This window comes from Ranitomeya imitator, chromosome 2 (genome assembly GCF_032444005.1).
Source record: "Ranitomeya imitator isolate aRanImi1 chromosome 2, aRanImi1.pri, whole genome shotgun sequence".
NCBI classification, from domain to species: domain Eukaryota; kingdom Metazoa; phylum Chordata; class Amphibia; order Anura; family Dendrobatidae; genus Ranitomeya; species Ranitomeya imitator.
This window is the reverse complement of record NC_091283.1, coordinates 176083371-176108874: the sequence shown is the minus strand read 5'-3', so window position 1 is coordinate 176108874 and position 25504 is coordinate 176083371. Positions and strand designations below refer to the sequence as shown.

General features: G+C 48.1%; 1 protein-coding gene across 5 annotated transcripts in view; it reads right to left on the bottom strand.

Moving 5' to 3' along the window:
- The window catches only part of KCNT1 (potassium sodium-activated channel subfamily T member 1), a 370149-nt gene that overhangs the window by 69890 nt on the left and 274755 nt on the right, over positions 1-25504 (bottom strand). For 4 of the 5 annotated variants that reach the window (XM_069748033.1, XM_069748032.1, XM_069748037.1 and 1 more), the window contains 6 exons: positions 11044-11123; positions 5940-6039; positions 3765-3821; positions 2650-2698; positions 2296-2355; positions 772-846 (listed from right to left, as the gene is read on the bottom strand). In XM_069748033.1, the coding sequence (XP_069604134.1) occupies positions 772-846; positions 2296-2355; positions 2650-2698; positions 3765-3821; positions 5940-6039; positions 11044-11123 (421 nt within the window). Of the gene's footprint in view, positions 1-771; positions 847-2295; positions 2356-2649; positions 2699-3764; positions 3822-5939; positions 6040-11043; positions 11124-23484; positions 23527-25504 lie in introns of all 5 variants that reach the window. The other variant, XM_069748036.1, reaches the window with a different exon arrangement.

Genomic DNA, 25504 nt, shown 5'->3' with positions numbered 1-25504 from the left:
GCCGCTGCAGGGAAACATATTCCCCCAGCCTGTCATCCATTCATTAAGTGTAATACCACATTTCTCCTGTAGTGGCCGCTGCAGGGAAACATATTCCCCCAGCCTGTCATCCATTCATTAGGTGTAATACCACATTTCTCCTGTAGTGGCCGCTGCAGGGAAACATATTCCCCCAGCCTGTCATCCATTCATTAAGTGTAATACCACATTTCTCCTGTAGTGGCCGCTGCAGGGAAACATATTCCCCCAGCCTGTCATCCATTCATTAAGTGTAATACCACATTTCTCCTGTAGTGGCCGCTACAGGGAAACATATTCCCCCAGCCTGTCATCCATTCATTAAGTGTAATACCACATTTCTCCTGTAGTGGCCGCTGCAGGGAAACATATTCCCCCAGCCTGTCATCCATTCATTAGGTGTAATACTACATTTCTCCTGTAGTGGCCGCTGCAGGGAAACATATTCCCCCAGCCTGTCATCCATTCATTAAGTGTAATACTACATTTCTCCTGTAGTGGCCGCTGCAGGGAAACATATTCCCCCAGCCTGTCATCCATTCATTAAGTGTAATACCACATTTCTCCTGTAGTGGCCGCTGCAAGGAAACCTATTCCCCCAGTGATGACGGCTGATCGGCGGCGATCAGCCGATCTTTATTCTTACTTTTAACTTTTTATTGTCAGAGGTGGAATGCCACCATCCACTGCCCCCGATCCCCCAGAACAATGGGATTAAAGCATACACTATATGGAAAGCATTTAGAAACTTACTGTGATGATGAAAGGCACCGTGTTTATCATCTCCAGAATGAAGGAAATCCTGATGATTTGTTCCCAGATGTTTCCCTGTGGATTCAACACATTCGCTGGTGAATTACATGATAACGTCTAACATGGCACAATGATAGCAGTGTAATGTACATCCCTTAAATGCGACCCATCACCAAGTCACAAGTGGGCAGTGTTTAAACTTTTTTTTTAATTCCTGCTGCTCCCCAGTATTCCAGTTTTTGTTTTCTTTAAATCCGCCATACGGTTCCGGAGATATGAAGCACTTTATTTAGTGCTAGTTTTTACCATCTTTACTAAGGAGGCGTGGCTTACATGATAATTATGCAGAGCGGCCTAAAGACACGCCCCTGAGGATCCTGTGGATCATGCTCCCATGTAAAGACCGTAAAATTAGTACTAAATAAAAGGGCTCGTATCTCTGGAATAGTTAATGTAGAATATGCCTTCAAAAATGGCCTTTCCAGGATGCCAAGATGAGCCAATTTGTGTGCTCATGCAAAACAACAGGGGGTGTTCATTGCATTTCCCAGCACAGCGCCATCCACATCTGTGTGGCTGCATCTGGTACTGCATTTCAAGTGAATGGGGCTGAGAAGAGCTGCAGTACCAGACATCACCACATGCAGGAGTGAGGAGCACTTAAAGGGCTTGTCCACTTCAGGGGACAATTTTTTGTTTTAAATGAAATGCGGGTATTTGGGTCAAAAATAATTTGTGCCACTCGATTTCATAACAACTATTGCACGGTTTGGCTTTTACGCGTTCTTTGTTTTGCTGCACATTCAATTTAGATGTGCTCTGTGGTCATAAATCAGCTGAAAGAAGCTAAAAAAAATAAGACATAAAAACCTCTTCCACTGGACTGTTAAAAGGAGCTCACTGATCGTTTTCAGTTAACTCATTCTGCAACCAGCAGATTTTGTTAAACCCAATAACAACCATGATTTTTAGGTAAAAATAAACTCATTTAGATACACAAAAATGGCCCCAAAAGGTAGACAATCCCTTTAAGGGACCACAGACTCCAGCATTCACCATTCGTTCATTGCTTTCCCAAAGGTATTGACCGAGGAAAAATCAAGGATCAATGCAGAATGAATGAGAGGTGTCAGATGCTGCAGAACATCTTTGGAGTCGTTGGGTCGGCACAGATTTTTTTTTTCCCTGCAGGTTATTCTAAGGCTTGTGCAAAGAAAAGCAGAATTTTTAATAGTGCTTTGGATGTGACTAGAGAAGAGGATCAGTAAAACACAGGCTAGAGCGAGGCTGTAGGCCATAAACTCCACCACTAGGTGGCAGATGAGACAAACCTGGGGCACAATTAAAATGGGTGCAGGGGTTGCAGAACCTGGAGCCTGCGGAGACCCGGACGGTCCCTTTGGTCCATATATTGCCTCTGTTGTTCCTCTTAGAAATTTATGAACGAGCTTTAAGTTGGATAAGATGCCGCAGGACCCCAAACCCACGTGGGGTCACTATGTTCGCCCTGTAGCCCGTGCTTACCTTATAGCTGAGATACATCAGAAGCATCGTCTCTAGGAAACTGATGATGGCCACCGTGACCTGGAAGGTGAGAAGAAGCGGCGTTATTGGGAAATACCAGTATAGAGGGGCGGCATTAATAGTCCGGTCACGTCCTGACGACTTCTATGCGGAGTTCCTTCATGATGGGATTAACTAGGACGGCAGCGAAGGAAGGAATTGTCAGTCTGTAAGCTCCAGGTACAACAGAGGACAAGAGGCTGATGAAATGCAAATCTGGAGCCGAGGCTTCTGCTGAGAAATCCTCGGGATAAGAAGGAAAGGGAGCGCTCAGAGTAAACTAAATAAAAGAACCCCATGAAAAACTCTGCATACCTGAATCGCCCAGAGCAGCGTACTCCTCTCCACCCAAATGATGGGATCCCTGCAAGAAGATGGGACACCGGCGATCAATGTAGGATTATGGACCGTGTTTGCAATCTGCACTCTTGGTCATCGCCGGCAGTACCTCCCCTGCGGACGCAGTCAGTACCTCCCCTGTGGACCCAGTCAGCACCTCCCCTGCGGACGCAGTCAGCATCTCCCCTGCAGACGCAGTCAGTACCTCCCCTGCAGACACAGTCAGTACCTCCCCTGCAGACACAGTCAATAGCTCCCCTGCGGACACAGTCAGTACCTCCCCTGCAGACACAGTCAATAGCTCCCCTGCGGACACAGTCAGTACCTCCCCTGTGGACCCAGTCAGTACCTCCCGTGCGGATGCAGTCAGCATCTCCCCTGCATGTGCAGTCCGCACCTCTCCTGCGGACGCAGTCAGTACATTCCCCTGCGGACGCAGTCAGTACATTCCCCTGCGGACGCAGTCAGTACCTCCCCTGCGGACACAGTCAGTACCTCCCCTGCGGACGCAGTCAGCACCTCCCCTGCGGACGCAGTCAGTACCTCCCCTGCGGACGCAGTCAGTACCTCCCCTGCAGACGAAGTCAGCACCTCCCCTGCTGACGCAGTCAGCACCTCCCCTGCGGACGCAGTCAGTACCTCCCCTGCGGACGCAGTCAGTACCTCCCCTGCAGACGAAGTCAGCACCTCCCCTGCTGATGCAGTCAGCACCTCCCCTGCGGACGCAGTCAGCACCTCCCCTGCAGACGAAGTCAGCACCTCCCCTGCTGACGCAGTCAGCACGTCCCCTGCGGATGCAGTCAGCACCTCCCCTGCAGACGAAGTCAGCACCTCCCCTGCTGACGCAGTCAGCACCTCCCCTGCGGATGCAGTCAGCACCTCCCCTGCGGATGCAGTCAGCACCTCCCCTGCGGACGAAGTCAGCACCTCCCCTGCGGACAAAGTCAGCACCTCCCCTGCGGATGCAGTCAGCACCTCCCCTGCGGACAAAGTCAGCACCTCCCCTGCGGACGCAGTCAGCACCTTCGCTGTGGATGCAGTTAGCACCTCCCCTACGGACGCAGTCAGCACCTTCCCCTGCGGACACTCACCAGTTAATACTCTCATTAAGTGATTTCGAGGTGTAGCTCTGCTTCTCACAATTCCAGCTGAATGGTAAAAAAAAAAGATCATATATAAAACTACAGATTATATATAAAATATGTACATGTGTACAGGATTAAAGGGATTGTCTATTTTGAAAAACATGTCTGCTTTCTTCCAAAAACAACGCCACCCTATTCACAGGCCGTGTGCAGTATTGCAGCTCAGCAACCATTCACTTCAATGGAGCTAAACTATAATACCAGACATGAACCATGGACAGGTGGGGTGCAGTTATTGGAAGCAAGCAGCAATATTGGACAAACCCTTTAATTTTATGATTACTATTCAAGGTCCCCAAATTTCCAAAAATTCGTTTTTCGGGCACATTCGGTCAAATCAACAGTCTTTCCTGAAACCAAAACACAATAAATAGAGGGAAGGGAATAAATACTGCCATACAGAACACATAATATACTGAACAATGCTTATACCGAGCAATGCTTATGTAAATACCGCCATACAGTACACAAATAATATACCGCATAATGCTTATGTAAATACCGCCATACAGTGCACAAATAATATACAGAACAATGCCTATGTAAATACCACCATACAATGTACAATATACAGAACAATGCTTATGTAATACCGCCATACAGTGAACAAATAATATGCCGAACAATGCTTATGTAAATACCGCCATACAGAGCACAAATATACCGAACAATGCTTATGTAAATACCGCCAGTGTACAAATAATATACTGAACAACACTTATAGAAATACCGCCATACAGTGCACAAATAATATACAGAACAATGCTTATGTAAATACCACCATACAGTGTACAAATAATATACAGAACAATGCTTATGTAAATACCGCCATACAGTGTACAAATAATATACAGAAAAATGCTTATGGAAATACCACCATACAGTGTACAAATAATATACCGAACAATGCTTATGGAAATACCACCATACAGTGTACAAATAATATACAGAACAATGCTTATGTAAATACCGCCATACAGTGTACAAATAATATACAGAACAATGCTTATGGAAATACCACCATACAGTGTACAAATAATATACCGAACAATGCTTATGGAAATACCGCCATACAGTGTACAAATAATATACAGAACAATGCTTATGGAAATACCGAAAAACATTGTACAAATAATATACCGAACAATGCTTATGGAAATACCGCCATACAGTGTACAAATAATATACAGAACAATGCTTATGTAAATACCGCCATTCAGTGTACAAATAATATACCGAACAATGCTTATGGAAATACCGCCATACAGTGTACAAATAATATACAGAACAATGCTTATGAAAATACCGCCATACAGTGTACAAATAATATACAGAACAATGCTTATGTAAATACCGCCATATAGTGTACAAATAATATACTGAACAATGCTTATGGAAATACCGCCATACAGTGTACAAATAATATACAGAACAATGCCTAAGTAAATACCGCCATATAGTGTACAAATAATATACCGAACAATGCTTATGGAAATACCGCCATATAGTGTACAAATAATATACAGAACAATGCTTATGTAAATACCACCAGTGTACAAATAATATACCGAACAATGCTTATGGAAATACCGCCATATAGTGTACAAATAATATACCGAACAATGCTTATGGAAATGCCGCCATACAGTGTACAAATAACATACAGAAAAATGTTTATTGAAATACCGCCATACAGAACACAAATATTTTACCGAACAAAAACTAACAAATGATAGTCTTCTCACCTCCGCCACAGCTCCCCGGTCCATGGTGGTGGACTTTGGTTCTTCTCGTGCTGTGGCCAGTGATTGGCCTCATGCAGTGATGTGCTTTGCCCTCTCACCTGACTGCATGAGGCCCTGAAGAACCAAAGACTGAAGCTGAGCCCCCTATATACAGCCCCAGGCTGGTGGCCGTTCTGTACCCATAGACATAGAGCCACTGGTGACTCCGCACTGGTGGGCTGCATTACAGGGCGACCCCCGTTGCAGTTTGAATTCCCATCACCACAACTCTGTATGAAGCAATCCAGGCCAAGAGGCTCGTCGGCGCCCCCCACCCAGTGCCAAGGACAGGACCCTCAGCCCACACCGCCAGTGACACCTCTGGGCGCCTTCTCACCATCCGATTCCGAGCGTCGGGTCGTCCAGCAGCACTCGCACAATGTACAGGAGGCAGGAGAGCAGCTTCAGGGAGAAATTGAAGAGTCGGATTCGGAGACCTGGAGAGAAAAGGCCACAAGTCACTGTCATTGTGAGCCCCCAATACCCCAGCCAGACCCCTGGTAGCCCTCGGACACTTGCTGGAGAGGAGCAGGCTGCAGGCCACGCTTCCTAACTACAACTCCCAGCATGCTCTGATAGCTTCAGGATCGTTTAAAGAAATCGACAGCTTCACAATAGGGGTTCACATAAATCCCCCCCACATTCTGGATAAGAGGGGTCACTGCTTGTTCAAGGTTCTTCCCTAAGGAAGGGAGCCCACAAAAAGCGGCCGACCTGATCCTACTCTGCGTATTCGCCATTGCCAGGGGGAACCTGTCCATATTCTCTCCAAAATTATTACTATGGAAGTGTTCAGCACCACGGACAGCGGCAGCCGACAGACATCCTGCAATATGCAGGCAATGAGACTACTGTGGACCGTACTGGGCCGGCCAGTCCTCCCCACTCACACACGGTCACCTTCAGTGTCGCCAACATAGAACTGTGCCCCGTGCAGCGCACAAATCACCCAACAGCACCAAAAGCGACAGGTGCCTCCGCCGTACACCGAAAATATACCGCACAATATACTGTACAATGCCTATGTACATATCGCCATATAAAAATATACCGTACATGGCCAATGTCAATGCTGCCATACAGTCTGCAAAAACATACCGCACAATGCCAGTGTAAATATCGCCACAATACTGTACAATACTTATATGGAACAATGCCCATCTACTTGCCATCATACAGTGCACAAATAATATACTGTACTATGTTCACGTAAATTCTGCAATACAGTGCACAAAATTATACTGCACTATGGGCTTTACAGTGCACAAGTATACTGTAATATGCTTGTGAACATACTGCCATACAGTGCACAAATAATACCAGTGACATACATAAACAATCTAATAAGAGTGCTATTCAATTAATTTGTGGTGCGCGCAGGAGCCAGGACATTAGTGGTGCTGCCATCAGTGGGCACAGGAGCCAGGGCATTAGTGGTGCTGCCATCAGTGGGCATAGGAGCCAGGGGATTAGTGGTGATGCCATCAGTGGGCACAGGAGCCAGGACATTAGTGGTGCTGCCATCAGTGGGCACAGGAGCCAGGGCATTAGTGGTGCTGCCATCAGTGGGCATAGGAGCCAGGGGATTAGTGGTGATGCCATCAGTGGGCACAGGAGCCAGGACATTAGTGGTGCTGCCATCAGTGGGCACAGGAGCCAGGACATTAGTGGTGCCACCATCAGTGGGCACAGGAGCCAGGACATTAGTAGTGCCACCATCGGTGGGCACAGGAGCTAGGGCATTAGTGGTGCCGCCATCGGTGGGCACAGGAGCTAGGGCATTTAGTGGTGCCACCATCGGTGGGCACAGGAGCCAGGGCATTTAGTGGTGCCGCCATCGGTGGGCACAGGAGCCAGGGCATTTAGTGGTGCCGCCATCGGTGGGCACAGGAGCCAGGGCATTTAGTGGTGCCGCCCTTGGTGGGCACAGGAGCCAGGGCATTTAGTGGTGCCGCCCTTGGTGGGCACAGGAGCCAGGGCATTTAGTGGTGCCGCCATCGGTGGGCACAGGAGCAAGGGCATTTAGTGGTGCCGCCATCGGTGGGCACAGGAGCCAGGACATTAGTGGTGCTGCCATCAGTGGGCACATGAGCCAGGGCATTAGTGGTGCTGCCATCAGTGGGCACAGGAGCCAGGGCATTAGTGGTGCTGCCATCAGTGGCCACAGGAGCCAGGGCATTAGTGGTGCTGCCATCAGTGGGCACAGGAGCCAGGGCATTAGTGATGACGCCATCAGTGGGCACAGGAGCCATGGCATTAGTGGTGCCATCAGTGGGCACAGGAGCCAGGGCATTAGTGGTGCCATCAGTGGGCACAGGAGCCAGGGCATTAGTGGTGCCATCAGTGGGCACAGGAGCCAGGGCATTAGTGGTGCTGCCATCAGTGGGCACAGGAGCCATGGCATTAGTGGTGCCATCAGTGGGCACAGGAGCCAGGGCATTAGTGGTGCTGCCATCAGTGGGCACAGGATCCAGGGCATTAGTGATGACGCCATCAGTGGGCACAGGAGCCAGGACATTAGTGGTGCTGCCATCATTTCATCATAAAAAATTGCCATTGAGGATTCTAGGACAATTGTGCAATCCTCAGGCAGGTGGGGTAACCCAGCGTTTCTAGAAACAGAATTGCCTGTAGGATCCCTAACACTATGGCAGAACCAGCTGGCAGAGGGCTAATACCCACCAGGCCCCTCTGTGACCCCGCCGGCCGCCCAGTCCTCCGGAGGTGGAAGTAGGTCACCTCCATGATGCTTTACCCCCTTGTGAGAGCTTTAATCTTGTGCCACACAGAACACAAGAGCGAGGACAATACAAGCTCTGCTCAGCCGCTCCGGGCGCGGATAACGCTCTTGTGATACATTATTACCTTGGATTGAAGGTTAGGAAAGACGCGGAGTGAATGGCGAGAATGGCGTCATAGGACGCGCGGCGGCATGTGAAGAGGGGAGAGGCAGGGGTTAACCTGCTGTTGAAGCGACCTGGATAAAGCGCACATAGAAGACACATTGTTTGTTATTTACTTTTCGCTGTTCTTCCAGTATCACATTATATATTATATACTCTATATAGTAATTGGGATTTTTGGTAAATTTGGTTGCGGAAAACACAACAACCAGAGAATCAGCTCTAGATCTCCCCTCACCAGGCATAGACGGAGAACAATATGGACCCCGGACCTTACAGGGACCACTTACCAGACCCCAGAGCCATGGACCACCCAGGTGAACCCACTGCAATAATGCCAGGAAACTCCATGGCTGACCCACCGCCCGGTCTGCTCCCCTGGGTGCAGCTTCACTGGGGACGCCGGACCCCCATTCTCTGTCCCCACCCCCCCTGTGCATATTTGCACATCCCTTTAATAGGTCCTGATGCTTTTTGCTATTGTCTATTGTTTAAATACCCCTTTACAGGAGTAGTAAATGGGGAAATACTAAAGATAATGAAAATAAGACGACAGTTATTACAGTCACCGGAGCGTAATAACAGATAAAATAGAGATAAAGAGATGAAAGCAAACAAATAATCCAGGGGAGGAGACTTCATATCTATATATACTGTATATATGCAGCGCCCCAGAGACCTGGTCGTTGCAGTATAGCACTCTGCCACTAAGGGGAGCAGCGGTACGTCTGATGGTACTAAAGAGTTCTCCTGACCAGGTATCACCAGAACACATTACACTTCACACTCCGGCCACTAGGGGGAGCAAAAGGCTTTATTTATTGGGCCACTCCTCACACTGGTAAAACTAGGGGCTGGGGAGGAAGTTAGTCAGAAGCTGACTGGGTTGGAACCAGGCAACATCCCGTGGCAGGGGGTGTTGCGGGGAGAAGACACAGGGGGGTCCCTGTCAGGCGTGGGAACCTGGCAGGTGCCTAGCGAACAGAACAGAACGTAACGGAACCGCGCCTGCACACCTTGCGGCGGTATCCAAGAGAGAGACAAGAAGGGAAGAATATTGTGGAACAGTGTAAACGAGATCAAGCACAAAGGAGAGCCAGTAGGAGTCGTGCCGAGAGAGGAAGGCAACATCTTACTGAGGCGCGTAGTCGGTGGCCGGATCACCGTAGGAGTAACTGACTTCAGGCCTTACTTCAAATTCCGCTGGACAGTTAATCGTAGGTTGGCTGTCTACCTTCTACACCTACGAAGACATAGGGGGCAACATTGGGAGAGGGGCGTCTCTAGGGTCCCGGAAGACCTCCAAGCCTTCCCGTCAAACGGGTGGAGTCCTAGCCATAACATATCTGGGGGACGTTAGAAACTAGCAACATCTGGAACCAAAGAACGAGAGAGAGAAAGAAAGCTGTAGAGAACGAACGAGAACAGCAGTTGTGAGGACTATTCCGAATGCTCAGCAGGGTAGGACTACAACACACAGGCGCTATTGGTGGGCAACGATTTCCATCTGCGAGGGAAACTCTGGATGTGCCCATCGGACCGGCCGGTCTCTGAGAGCCCTGTTGAATGTGCTCTGGACTGAGTGTACTGAAGCCTTCAGTAAAAAGGTAAAGAGACTGCAACCTTGTGTCCTCGTTATTGACTGCACCTCACACCATCACCATCCACCTTACTGGGAAGCCCTGGGGACATACTTCACCTGTGGGAAGGTATACCATCCAGCTGCCATTCCATCACCCCAGCGGACCCCACAGCAGCGTCGGTCACCCTGACCGAACACCACAGGTGGCGTCACGAACCCCTGATAGACTGTACTACCACCTTCATTGGACGTCCCTTAGCAGGGTCACGACCGGGTCCAGCCACCGTGACAACCGCAGAACCGAAGGAAAAGGGACCGGTACCGAGTGACTTGTGGCCCTGTGTCTGGGGGCGATCCACACATATATATATATAAAATCAGCACTTGTCCCAATGTTATATTATTACCCCATTTATTGATTTATTGCATGTACAGCAGCTAACGCTGCACTGTTTCCTCAGCACCACTAGATGGAGGTATAACACCACAGGTTCCGCCATAGACCAGCGCACACAGTGGGAGGCACAGGCTGTTAACCCATTCTATGCTGTGATGTAATATTTTCATAAATGTAAAAATAAATGATCAATAATTAACCCCTCTTATCACTAATAAGTCACAAGTTATATTATTCTCCATCACACCTGGTGTATATGGACCTCATGGAGTTGGGGGTCTGCAATTCTGGCCTCCATCCTATTAGCCAGGCACAGTGTCTGACATACTTGGACACTTAGGACAGGCCACCCATTATGGTCATACATTGCTATAAGGATCGTCATATACCCTCTAATACTGTCAGCTATGCGAGCAGGTGTTGTCAAAAGGGAGAAGGGAATCAGCAGCTTCAGGACTCCCTAGGTGGCAGCTTATCTCCTCTGAGAACAAAGCATCGGGCTGGTTAAAACATAACCCCCCAAGCCCCCCATTACTAATAATGAAGCAGGAACACTCACTTGATCTTTGGTTTTTGATGAAGAAGAGTTTAAGTCTTTCCTTGAAGGTGTTCTCGTTGACGTAAAACTCCACCTGTACTCTGGAAAAAAGAAGAAGATGATGAGAGAGGACACAGGGACCTGCCCAACACTAGACGGACACCAGGGACCTGCACGACACTAGACGGACACCAGGGACCTGCCCGACACTAGACAGACACCAGGGACCTGCCCGACACTAGACGGACACCAGGGACCTGCCCGACACTAGACGAACACCAGGGACCTGCCCGACACTAGACGGACACCAGGGACCTGCCCGACACTAGACGGACACCAGGGACCTGCCCAACACTAGACAGACACCAGGGACCTGCCCGACACTAGACGGACACCAGGGACCTGCCCGACACTAGACGAACACCAGGGACCTGCCCGACACTAGAAGGACACCAGGGACCTGCCCGACACTAGACGGACACCAGGGACCTGCCCGACACTAGACGGACACACCAGGGACCTGCCCGACACTAGACGGACACCAGGGACCTGCCCGACACTAGACGGACACCAGGGACCTGCCCGACACTAGACGGACACCAGGGACCTGCCCTACACCAGAGTGACACTAGGCACCTAACCTACAGCAGAGTGATGCCGGGGACCTACCCTACAGCAGAGTGATGCCGGGGACCTAAACTACACTAGACAGACGTCAGGGACCTACCCTACACCAGGCTAATGCCAGGGACCTGGCAAGTGACGCCTGGGTCCTACCCTACACTAAACTGACGCTGGAGACCTGCCCTACACCGGAGTGATGCTGGGGACCTGACTGATGCCGGGGACCTACCCTACACCAGAGTGACACTAGGGACCTACCCTACAGCAGAGTGATGCCGGGGATCTACCCTACACCAGAATGAGGTCAGGGACCAACCCTACACCAGACTGAGGCCAGGGACCCACCTTACACCAGAGTGATGAAAGGGACCTACCCTACACCAGAGTGACACCAGGGACCTAAGCTACACTAGACTGACACCAGGGACCTACCCTACACCAGGCTAATGCCAGGGACCTGCCCGATGCCGGGGACCTACCCTACACCAGAGTGACACTAGGGACCCACCCTACACCAGACTGATGCCGGGGACCTACCCTACAGCAGAGTAACACTAGGGACCCGCCCTACAGCAGAGTGATGCCGGGACCTACCCTATACCAGACTGATGCCAGGGACCCACCTTACACCAGAGTGATGAAAGGGACCTACCCTACACTGACGCCAGGGACCTACCCTACACCAGACTGACGCCGGGGACCTAAACTACACTAGACTGATGACGGGGACCTACCCTACACCAGACTAATGCCGGTGACCTGCCTGACGCCGGAGACCTACCCTACACCAGAGTGACACCAGGGACCTAAGCTACACCAGACTGACACCGGGGACCTACCCTACACCAGGCTGACGCCGGAGACCTGCCTGACACTGGGAGCCTACCCAACACCAGGATGTCGTCGGTGACCTGCCTGATGCCGGGGACCTACCCTACAGAAGGCTGACGCTGGTGACCTACCCTATACCAGGCTGATGCCGGTAACCTGCCTGACAATGGGGATCTACCCTACACCAGGATGACGCCGGTAACCTGCCTGACACTGCGGATGTACCCTACACCAGGCTGACGCCAGGGACCTACCCTACCCTGGCTGACGCCGGTGACCTACCCTACACCAGAATGACGCCGGAGACTTACCTTCTGAGCTGCAGAGAGCCTTTGTCCTGAAACACCACATATATAAAACTCCTCATCTAACGCTTAAGACATAGCTTGTATAATACAGAGGAAATGATCGTGCACAGCATAGATATAATCCTCACCTGCTGGGTCCAGGTATAGCCAGGAAACAGGCTTTTATATTGAGTCTCTTGCAGGCTTACTATTCTGTTTATGGAGACATCTGATTGTTTTTTGCCCTATTTGACACAGTCACTAAAGCACAGTGAACTAAAGCAGGAAAACGCAAGAGTAGATGTAATCAGCCAGCATATTGGGGTCCATGAAGGAAATAGAGGGGTGCACTTATCTAAAAGAGATGATCTCACTCTCCAATAAATGCATTGTCAAATCTTCTTCACCATTAGTAAAGTTGATATCCAGTTTAGAATCTGTGCTGATTGATTGCATAATTTGAATTTCTTAAATTTATCTGACATTATATATGTTTCTCTAGAAAAAGTAGTACATTTTTGGTTGCATTCAGCCACCACTAGGGGGAGCTACCCGCATATGGATGATACTGATAGGATTGAACTCAATGGGAGTACAAGTCTGAATGCAATCAGCTGCCCCTAGTGGGGACAACAGGTAATTGCTAGTAGAAAAAGTTATATGCAGGGCCCCCATGAGACAAGCAATCTGTCTCTGTGGTGGGTTCACCACTGACTATTATACAGGCATTGGGGCCATTATTAATTTCAAGTTTCGTGTCATGCTATTATATTATCGCAATAGCATAAAAAATGATGGAAATCCATTGTATTCTAGAAATTCTGCAGAGTGGGTGAAAAGTATTCAGGAATAATGTGAGGTCACAGGACACATCAGACACATGAGGATTTACGTGTGACAATGGTAAAAGTGCTGTAGCAGCTCTGCACAGCTCAGCCTGTGCTCAGCAATTCTGCAACTGCACCCGTCTTGGCTAACAAGAATCCACAGAAGACTGCTCATAGTGATTAAGACTATCGTAATACATAGTTGTAAGATGCTTCAATTTCTGACACAGAGCTCCAGATCCCCGACATAGACAGAGTTGAATGACAATATGATGTTTGCCTGCAGCCATCACTAGAGGGAGCTCAGGAGGTTACTGTGTATACACTGAACTCAATAGGAAAGCTGTACACATAAAGCTCCCCCTAGTGGTGGCTACGGGAAGACACAAACTATTTGTATGCAAAAGATGAAAAAAATTAAGAAACTGATTAGCACAAAAAGATGCAACTAAGCAAACAGGAGATCAACTGAGATCTAAGCTCTAGTTTGCAGAAGAGACCAGACTGACACTCAGGGAAAATGGATGATATATCAGCAGCTTTCAGGGCTAACCTTCCACATCACTGAGACATTTTCATAGGAGAGTTCTGCAAACAGCAGCACTGATCTCAGCTTTCTGCACTCCTGACAGGAGGAGCCCTGAAAACAGCAGCACTGATCTCAGCTTCCTGCACTCCTGACAAGGGGAGCCCTACAAACAGCAGCACTGATCTCAGCTTCCTGCACTCCTGACAAGGGGAGCCCTACAAACAGCAGCACTGATCTCAGCTTCCTGCACTCCTGACAGGGAGAGCCCTGAAAACAGTAGCACTGATCTCAGCTTCCTGCACTCCTGACAGGGGGAGCCCTACAAACAGCAGCACTGATCTCAGCTTCCTGCACTCCTGACAGGGGGAGCCCTGCAAACAACAGCACTGATCTCAGCTTCCTGCACTCCTGACAGGGGGAGCCCTACAAATAGCAGCACTGATCTCAGCTTCCTGCACTCCTGACAGGGGGAGCCCTACAAATAGCAGCACTGATCTTAGCTTCCTGCACTCCTGACAGGGGGAGCCCTACAAATAGCAGCACTGATCTTAGCTTCCTGCACTCCTGACAGGGGAGCCCTACAAACTGCAGCACTGATCTTAGCTTCCTGCACTCCTGACAGGGGGAGCCCTACAAATAGCAGCACTGATCTTAGCTTCCTGCACTCCTGACAGGGGGAGCCCTACAAATAGCAGCACTGATCTTAGCTTCCTGCACTCCTGACAGGGGGAGCCCTGCAAACAGCAGCACTGATCTCAGCTTCCTGCACTCCTGACAGGGGGAGCCCTACAAACAGCAGCACTGATCTCAGCTTCCTGCACTCCTGACAGGGGGAGCCCTACAAACAGCAGCACTGATCTCAGCTTCCTGCACTCCTGACAGGGGGAGCCCTACAAATAGCAGCACTGATCTCAGCTTCCTGCACTCCTGACAGGGGGGGCCCTACAAACTGCAGCACTGATCTTAGCTTCCTGCACTCCTGACAGGGGGAGCCCTACAAACAGCACTGATCTCCGCTTCCTGCACTCCTGACAGGGGGAGCTGTTGTGGATTCTGTTTTTGGGCTCCCTCTGGTGGTTACAGATGGTACTGGGTGACTTGTGTTTTCTGCGGTCTCTGGTGTCCACCTGTTCTATCAGGATATGAGAGTTTCCTATTTAACCTGGCTTTCTTGTCATTTCCTCGCCGGCTATCAATGTAATCAGTGTGTCTTGTTACCTCTGCTTCCCGCTTCTGTAATCTTCAGGACAAGCTAAGTTTTTGATTTTCCTGTTCCACGTTTTGCTTAATTTTTGTCTTAGTCCAGCTTGCAGATATGTGATTCCTTTTTGCTGGTTGCTCTAGTGGGCTGATATTACTCCTCATGTTCCATGAGTTGGCACATGAGTTCAAGTAATTTCAGGATGGTTTTTTGTAGGGTTTTTCGCTGACCGCGCAGTTCACTTTTGTATCCTCTGCTATCTAGCTTTAGCGGGCCTCATTTTGCTGAATCTGTTTTCATAACTACGTATGTGCTTTCCTCTCATTTCACCGTCATTACATGTGGGGGGCTGCTATTTCTGTGGGGTGTTTCTCTGGAGGCAAGAGAGGTCTGTGTTTCTTCTAATAGGGGAAGTTAGTCCTTCGGCTGGCGCGAGACGTCTAGGAATCATCGTAGGCACGTTCCCCGGCTTCAGCTAGTTGTGTGTTAGGTTCAGGATCGCGGTCAGCTCAGTTTCCATCACCCTAGAGCTTGTTTTGTTTTTTTGTGCTTGTCCTTTTGTGATCCCCTGCCATTGGGATCATGACAGGGAGCCCTACAAACAGCAGCACTGATCTCAGCTTCCTGCACTCCTGATAGGGGGAGCCCTACAAATAGCAGCACTGATCTCAGCTTCCTGCACTCCTGACAGGGGGAGCCCTACAAACTGCAGCACTGATCTTAGCTTCCTGCACTCCTGACAGGGGGAGCCCTACAAATAACAGCACTGATCTCAGCTTCCTGCACTCCTGACAGGGGGAGCCCTACAAATAGCAGCACTGATCTTAGCTTCCTGCACTCCTCACAGGGGGAGCCCTACAAACAGCAGCACTGATCTCAGCTTCCTGCACTCCTGACAGGGGGAGCCCTACAAATAGCAGCACTGATCTCAGCTTCCTGCACTCCTGGGAGGGAGCATATAATTGTGAGGACAGTAGCAGTGTCAGGTTTTGAGCGTTAACCCCTTACAGCGCTCCATAATAAGAATGAGTGTAATAACTGCCATCAGCATGGCGGACAGTGCACCCAGTGGCGGTCCCGGACATCATATACCCTGCTATATGGACTTACGTATTCCCCATCTCTAATCACAATGATCGCGTTGCTTGCAGTAAAGTAAAACGTGTAAATAATAGGAAAGAAAGTTATAAAAATCCCAGTCAGGACTTTATATAAAAAACTTCCCAGCGCAGCAGAGCGATCTCCGGGCTCAGATATCCACAAGAGACGACAGCTGAGGGGTATCACGTACACAGGCATGTGGTGGAGGCATCAAAATCCATCCTATGAAAGTCAGAGCCCCCTCATGTGACATCCTGCAGTGCAGGGTCTTAAAGGGGATGTCCACCTCATCTATCATGTCAGCCTTCTGCGCCAATTCACATTTGTTTTGCTAAATATTTGTATTCTCTATGAAAAAAATAATAATTCCAGAACATCTTATCTTAAAACTGTATGTGCTGTCGTTCCTCTGTTATTCCTCCTGGAAATGTTTGAGTAAAAGGACAAGATGTTACCAGCTGGGGGCGTGTCTGTGCACACTCTGCCACCGTCCAATCAGTGCTGGCTCTAAGGGAACACACCTCCTTGATATGGTTAATGGTAACATTTTATCATTGATTTCTAGGAGGAATAACAGAGGAACGATGCAACATTGAGTTATAAGGAAATACAATCTGAAGTTGTTATTAGGTAAAAGGAAGATAGAATAGATTATACACAGAGATACAATGTTCACGGGTGATGATTTCCTTATTAAATACAGGTGATCTGACACCAGGAACGGAGAAATACAATCGCACTCTGGGTCGGTTTGGACTGGAGAAGAGTAATGATCATATTCCAACTGCTGCCACTAGAGGGAGCTGATTGAATACAATACATTGAACTCAGTAATAAAACTGTATGCAGTGAGCGCCCCCTAGTGGTGCCACCAGGAAGCGGTGATTTATTTTAGCATTTATAAGGGGATACCATCACATTTTTTAAATATATTTGGTATGGAATTGATTCAGCCTAATAATCTAATCCATGCAATAAAGGTTATGAGTAAGGCAGCAATATGACCACTTTTGCATGTACACAACATTCTGACCTGGTCCTATGGAGATTCTGTACTTCACTTTAAGCCCCCCTTGCACTGCTGAATAAAACAGATTGCACCCTGAGATGGCATGGTCTTCCTTTCCCTCCTTTTTCCTACCACATCCATAATAGATATTACAAAATCGCTGCTGAAATTTGTAGCTTTTGGCTTTGTTCCCCCCGGGGAAAGATTAGAGCACAATGTTTCCTGTAACTACAATACAAACAGATCGATACAAAGTGTCACCGCTGGGATAATGCCACAATCCCATCATTCATGCAGATGGGCGACAAGTGCTAATCTTAACCGAGAATTGGCTGATGCGACAAGAATCAGAAATAATCTTGGCTGGCCGGAAAATCCATAAATCTGACATATTCTAACTGATGTTCCCAAAAGGAGGGAAACAAGAATTATCAAGATAGTAAGAGACCACCGATCTAGTAGCCCACCGGTCACATGTGCTACAGATGCAGTCACCATCTCAAGAAAAATGTACAAAAACCAAAGCAAAGGAAAAACAGCACAACTATGGCTGGCAGTGTTAGGGAGAAGCGACTAGGCTGGCAGTGTTAGGGAGGAGTGACTAGGCTGGCAGTGTTAGGGAGAAGCGACTAGGCTGGCAGTGTTAGGGAGGAGTGACTAGGCTGGCAGTGTTAGGGAGAAGCGACTAGGCTGGCAGTGTTAGGAAGGAGTGACTAGGCTGGCAGTTTTAGGAAGAAGCGACTAGGCTGGCAGTGTTAGGAAGGAGTGACTAGGCTGGCAGTGTTAGGGAGGAATGACTAGGCTGGAAGTATTAGGGAGGAATGACTAGGCTGGCAGTGTTAGGGAGGAGTGACTAGGTTGGCAGTGTTAGGGAGAAGCAACTAGGCTGGCAGTGTTAGGGAGGAGTGACTAGGCTGGCAGCATTAGGGAGGAGTGACTAGGCTGGCAGTGTTAGGGAGAAGCGACTAGGCTGGCAGTGTTAGGGAGGAGCGACTAGGCTGGCAGTGTTAGGGAGAAGCGACTAGGCTGGCAGTGTTAGGGAGGAGCGACTAGGCTGGCAGTGTTAGGGAAGAATGACTAGGCTGGCAGTGTTAGGGAAGAATGACTAGGCTGGCAGTGTTAGGGAAGAATGACTAGGCTGGCAGTGTTAGGGAAGAATGACTAGGCTGGCAGTGTTAGGGAAGAATGACTAGGCTGGCAGTGTTAGGGAAGAATGACTAGGCTGGCGGTGTTAGGGAAGAATGACTAGGCTGGCAGTGTTAGGGAAGAATGACTAGGCTGGCAGTGTTAGGGAAGAATGACTAGGCTGGCAGTGTTAGGGAAGAATGACTAGGCTGGCAGTGTTAGGGAAGAATGACTAGGCCGGCAGTGTTAGGGAGAAGGGACTATGCTTGATGGTTTCCTCAGCTACTTGTTGACTGCTGCACCAAGTTAATCCATTTGAAGTTTACTTTTAAATTGCTTCATTGTATTAATTTGCTATGTTCCCTGGAGACGTCTTAGAAGAATGTGCCAGGACTGTGACATGTCAGGTATATTGTAATTTCTTACACTGGAAGCAGCAAATTAGACGGTGATAAAGATTTGGCTGCATTACAGATAATAGCTGCCGAGAAACAAGAACACAAAGTATTAATAGGATGAGTTGTATGAGAAGGAACACCGGCTGCTCATCTGAAGATAAGCGACTGACACCATTGCTGAAGACTGTCGTAAATCAAATGATCTCTTCTGATCACAATAGATATTTTATAGACTGCCCCTTTCATTCCACATTTCCCATTGGTCTAGGGCACGGGAAGGGTGTGGGATAGGCAGTAATAGTGTGGGATAGGCAGTAAGGGTGTGGGATAGGCAGTAAGGGTGTGGGATAGGGTGTGGGATAGGCAGTAAGGGTGTGGGATAGTGTGTAAGGGTGCAGGATAGGGTGTGGGATAGAGTGTAAGGGTGTGGGATAGGGTGTAAGGATGTGGGATAGGCAGTAAGGGCGTGGGATAGGCAGTAAGGGTGTGGGATAGGCAGTAAAGGTGTGGGATAGGGTGTAAGGGTGCAGGATAGGGTGTGGGATAGGGTGTAAGGGTGTGGGATAGGCAGTAAGGGTGTGGGATAGGCAGTAAGGGTGTGGGATAGGGTGTAAGGGTGCAGGATAGGGTGTGTGATAGGGTGTAAGGGTGTGGGATATGGTGTAAGGGTGTGGGATAGGCAGTAAGGGTGTGGGATAGGCAGTAAGGGTGTGGGATAGACAGTAAAGGTGTGGGATAGGGTGTAAGGGTGCAGGATAGGGTGTGGGATAGGGTGTAAGGGTGTTGGATAGGGTGTAAGGGTGTGGGATAGGCAGTAAGGGTGTGGGATAGGGTGTAAGGGTGCAGGATAGGGTGTGGGATAGGGTGTAAGGGTGTGGGATAGGGTGTAAGGGTGTGGGATAGGCAGTAAGGGTGTGGGATAGGCAGTAAGGGTGTGGGATAGGGTGTAAGGGTGCAGGATAGGGTCTGTGATAGGGTGTAAGGGTGTGGGATATGGTGTAAGGGTGTGGGATAGGCAGTAAGGGTGTTGGATAGGGTGTAAGGGTGTGGGATAGGCAGTAAGGGTGTTGGATAGGGTGTAAGGGTGCAGGATAGGGTGTGTGATAGGGTGTAAGGGTGTGGGATAGGCAGTAAGGGTGGTGACAAAAACGCATCTCTATTGTGGTCTGTACAGGTTTTCACAATCTCTTCTTGCAGTCGTTGAATGCAATCTTGCAATAAGCTTTCATTTTAAATCATGAAAATATTTTTGTGCAAATTCCTCTAAAATTACTTTTCTCTTCCTTTCCACTTTCTTTCTTCCCCACTTCTATTACAGTATTTCATAATCCCCACTCCAATTACAAGAAATTCTGTCTGATTGTAATGAGATGTAATGACAAAAGGAACCTGGGAAAATCCCCTAATTGGCAAAAGCTTTGCAAAACACGACTTCTTGCAATTCTAATTAATCTGTCCTGACGTTTCGGTGACTTCTGTGCTGCAGGAAGATTGAAATCAATGATTAAATTGAGCGAGATATTGACCGGCTATTATGCACTTTTTTTGTAAATGGTTTCATATTTGGATGTATCAGCAGAAATAGGAACCTGAAAAACATAATTTTCTCTGAAATCTAAAGTAGCAGAAGTGCCAATATAAATAGCCTCATAGAGTGCGCAAATAAAATCACCATACAGTGCTCAAATAAAACCACCATACAGTGCTCAAAGAAAACCACCATACAGTGCTCAAATAAAACCACCATACAGTGCTCAAAGAAAACCACCATACAGTGCTCAAATAAAGCCTCCACACAGTGCTCAAATAAAACCTCCATACAGTGCTCAAATAAAACCTCCACACAGTGCTCAAATACGACCACCATACAGTGCTCAAATACGACCACCATACAGTGCTTAAATAAAATGACCATACAGTGCTCAAATAAAACCCACATCCAGTGCTTGAATAAAACCACCATACAGTGCTTGTATAATACTATCATACATCCAATAAATCCGGCATACAGTGCTTAAATAACACTACTACCATACAGTGTTCAAATAAAGCAATACAGTTTTCTAATAGAATCACCATACAGTGCTCAAATAAATCCAGCATACAGTGCTTATATAACATTACTATACAGTGTTCATACAAAACCACCATATAGCGTTCAAATAAAATCACTATACAGTTTTCAAATAAAACCAGCCTACAGTACTTAAATAATACTAACATACAATGTTCATATAATACAAACATACAGTGCTCAACTAAAACCACCAGTGTTTACATACCACTATACATAAATAAAAACACCATAGATTGCTGAAATAGAACCGTACAGTACTGATATAATACTACCATACAGTACTCAAATAAAACCACCAAACGGTGTTAATATACCACTATACACAAAAAACCCTTTAAAAACAGGGTAGCACATGTTAAGGAGCTGAAACTCCTAAACCCTTCATCCAATTTTAATGTGGATACCCTCAAATCAAAGCTGAAAGTCAGAACTTCAACTGCATCTGAATTGTTTTGTTTAAAATTCATTGTGGTAATGTCTATAACCAAAATTAGAAAAATGTTGTCTTTGTCCAAATATATATGGACCTAACTGTATATACAATGCATACTATACACCTGCCTAAATTAGGCCCATGTCTCCTTATTGCATCCATCTGCTCTTTATTTTGACGATTTTGGCCCTTTAATTTTGCGCAAGCGAAACATGGAATTACACGCTTCCGCTGATTTGCATTAATGCTAATGAGACACCGCTGAGACAAATCAGGAACAATTGCCGGCAAACAAGCAAGCTGCGCGTGGAAAAGAATAACGAGCCCCCATACCACGAGACGTGATCCTGAATGTGCCGCTCCTCTCTAACGCCGCAGCGATTTACAGCTGTTCTTATAATGCCGGTACTTCGCCTTATAGATCCGGATTCCTCGTTCCAGGACACGGCCACGGACATCGCAGCCACATGACCACGAGGTGCATGGCGAGGCCTAGACCCAAGTGCATGCCTCAGATAGTGCCGATGTATGGTGGGGGGGGGGTGTCCCCGCCGAGACATTTATGGCACATCCCAAGTGTCCGAAGGCTGTGTGGCCCCTCTGAGACCTGCGTCCATCCTGAAGAAGAAGCCCACCTCGTGGAATGAATAGGTGGTTGCGCATGCGCGAGGTCCCGTTCTCGGATAGCTACAGGTCCCAGATGGGACCAGCCCCAATAAAGCGACGACTACGGTTGGTCCTCAGACGTTCGCGCAGCGCTCAGCTTCTTTTGGGTGGATGGGAGGTTGCCCCCTTTTCTAGGATCCTCCTGGGCGTTATGGTAGGGTTCACAAGTACGATTTACCCCTGACCGCACCTGGGTTAAAGTCCCAAATCCATGTCTGGAAACGATGAACCTGGCCTGAGCCCCATCCCCCATGGGCCCACTGAGTCTATGGTACCAGCAGCATTATGTACCGTAGAGGAACGTCCGGGTGACTATGTGTCAGGACATGTGTAATACACAGTATAATAGTCCGTGTGGTGCACAGCACTGCAGTAAGTGAAGCTGCTCCTGGCCCTCCATATACACCATATATTAATCAGAGCACTTCGCTCCTCTAATGGACCCCATATCTGAGGATCTCGTGTAATTATACAGGGGGCTGCCTCGGCTGTAGCCTCCCACACACCCTGAGTCAGAACACGGCCTCTCAGGGTCTCCTGCTGCTTTATAATCAGCTCTTTGTGGATCAACCCACTGAGTGCGCAGCCAACGTGCCGAGAGGCAGGACCACGCGTGACATGGCCACAGGCCCCCTTTATATTAATTTTACCCCACAGTACTATGCTGAACACGGCCCCTCTTCCTAGGCCCCAAAGGAGACCATACAATCAAATATGGTGCCCCTGGGCCCGAACGCCAAATCTCTAACCAGGCCCTTAGCTTATACTGTGCAATTTATAGCATATTTAGGGGTAATAGCCCAGGCATGGTCAAAGCGGTTTTCCACCTTTGGGGATGATTTTCATTTACTTAAACCCATTTATTTGGGGCTAAAATCATGTTTGCAATCGGGTTTCATTAAAGATTTGGCTCCGCTCACCTTCTACAGCCTCTGTGTTGCGCTGTCTGTTGCAGGCTGCAGAATGAGGTAACGTAGAACCTGTCATTGAGCTCACTCTAACAATCCCATGGGAGGGTTTTGAGTGTAACTCATCAGCATTTTTTGATCTCCTCTCAGCTGATTTATTACAACAGATCACAACAAAGTTGAATGTGTCGGGAAACAAAAAAAAAAAAAAGTGAGAGCGTCCTATTTGCATGAGATTTGATAAACATAACTGTTTTCTTCCAAAAACAGCACCACTTTTGTCCATTGGCTGTGCCAGGTATTGCAACGCTTGCTTTAAAAATAAAGAAAGCTGCAAAACCAGACACGGCGCTGTTCCTGGTAAGTACCAGCCATGTTTTTCTAACTTCGTACATCAGTGATTTTCATGGTAGGTGAAATATATTCATGCCATGCAGTCAACTCACTGTGAATAGGATCGGTCAAGACTGAATTCTTCCGTACAATTCCTACAGCGCAGAACAAGGAGAGAAAAACACCAACAGGATCACAAAGACGGCATCGGCGCAGCACCCAGCGTTCCCTCTCCCAGATGGCGCAGGCGCACACAATGGCAGGTTCGCTAATCATAGGACTGCACAGATTTTGCATCCAGCCTCAGTTTCCTTCTAGATGTTTTATGGGCGCACGTGCCGCTGACAGAATACAGGCTGCCATTACACGGTCCATGAGCCCAGCATGCAGACCGAGGTTCACCTGGGCATGCAAACCGGCCATCATCATCGGCAAAGCGTCATTATACCGCAGCAACACGGAGGTCGGCCAACATGGCGTCTTACAAAGGCAAAATATAGATGAAATATAGCAGCCCCCCCTCAGCAGGCATCATTTATATGGGAGTATCATTGCCGTCACTTTCCATAAATATGTTTATTTTTTTACCTGGTGTAAATGCCGCTGTTCTCCTGAATCCGGCGCTGTTTTTGTTTTATACCTGCGCCTCTCCATTCCTGAGAGATGGCCTCCTCTTCCTAGTATATAAATCTAGTCTTTTCGCCAACTGGGTGTGGTCTCCTAGAAGACGGCTCACAGAGGAGCTGGGAATCCCTCCCACTTGGCTATAAAGAGACTGGATTTATGCACAGGGAAGATGGGAGATTGCTCCATCTTCACGGTATCCTCTGATTTTATTGGTCTGGATTAAAGGGGTTGTCCACTACATTTACTTAGTTTAAAAAAAAAATGGGCCTATGGTGGTCCCAACATTAAAACAAAATAACACCTGCTGGACCCCTGCCACTCCTCAGTACTGCTGCCAGTGTTCCTCTTCTGGTGGGGTCTATCAGGGCACAACCGGTTGGCTGTAATGGTCACCTAACGCCCTCCTCCTGCTACCGGGTCTGGTAGATGCACAAGTACTGTACATAGACAACCCCTTTAAGACCGCAAAATTGGTTCCTTTCACCCAGCTTCCTCCCAGAACAGGGTGCAGTATATGGGAAAGTCTCGGGTATTTGGTGCCTGTTCCATGTACCCCTCTACTGTGGCCCCTGGGTTGGAGAAAGTTGTGCTCCTCTGACTAGAGCGTCCTGTAATAAACCTGAAGACGCAGGGATCGTGTGTCACTGTAGTGCGTCACCTGGCACAGCGTGTCACCCACAGCACTGATTGTTCTTATACTTTGCTGTCAGATATGTGACGGACAGGCGGCAGCGGTAGGATTGTGCTGCGGCACAGAGCACCTGGTTAGCAATCTGCCCCCGCACGCAGCGGTAATTGTGCGGCCATTGTATGCAGATGACAGCTCCTGTACGTCAGAGTCTGCAGGTCTGCCGAAAAATCCCGCCATTACACAAGAAATATAATAATTTTGTATCATAATGAAGGAAAATAAAAAAATCTGGTTATTAGAGCTCAGGGCGGGAAACGTGCGTCACCGCTACATATGGCAACTGTCGCAGTACAAAACTTTATGGGGGGGGGATGTGACGCAGCGACTATATTGGTGGTGGTCGTGGGCGACATTCAGTGGGAACAGAGTATTGCCCGGCAAAGCATGGCTGTCCTCTTCCAGAAACAGCGCCATCCCTGTCTATAGGTGATGGATGGTACTGCATCTGAGCCACATTTAGTTCAATTTAACCAAGCAGCAATACCAGATATAACCCATGGGGTGGCGCTGTTTCTGCAAGAAGGCAGCCATGTTTTTTCTAGTCCTGTACAACTTTTGATTATTTGCCTGTTAATTTTTAGGGATCTAATAAGGAGGCTCCTTTATGTTCCTTCCCGAATCCACCATAAAGAAATAAAATACAGCTAATAGCTTTATAATATACCTTACGTTCCAGTTACACACTACTTATCAAGACCTCCGTTTGCTGTCAGGGAATAGAAACATTTTGGCCTTTATCTATTTTAATTGCACGGCACAAGCCGTGTTTCAGATGTGTGCCAAGGATTTCACCATTTACAGGAAGGGTATGTTCA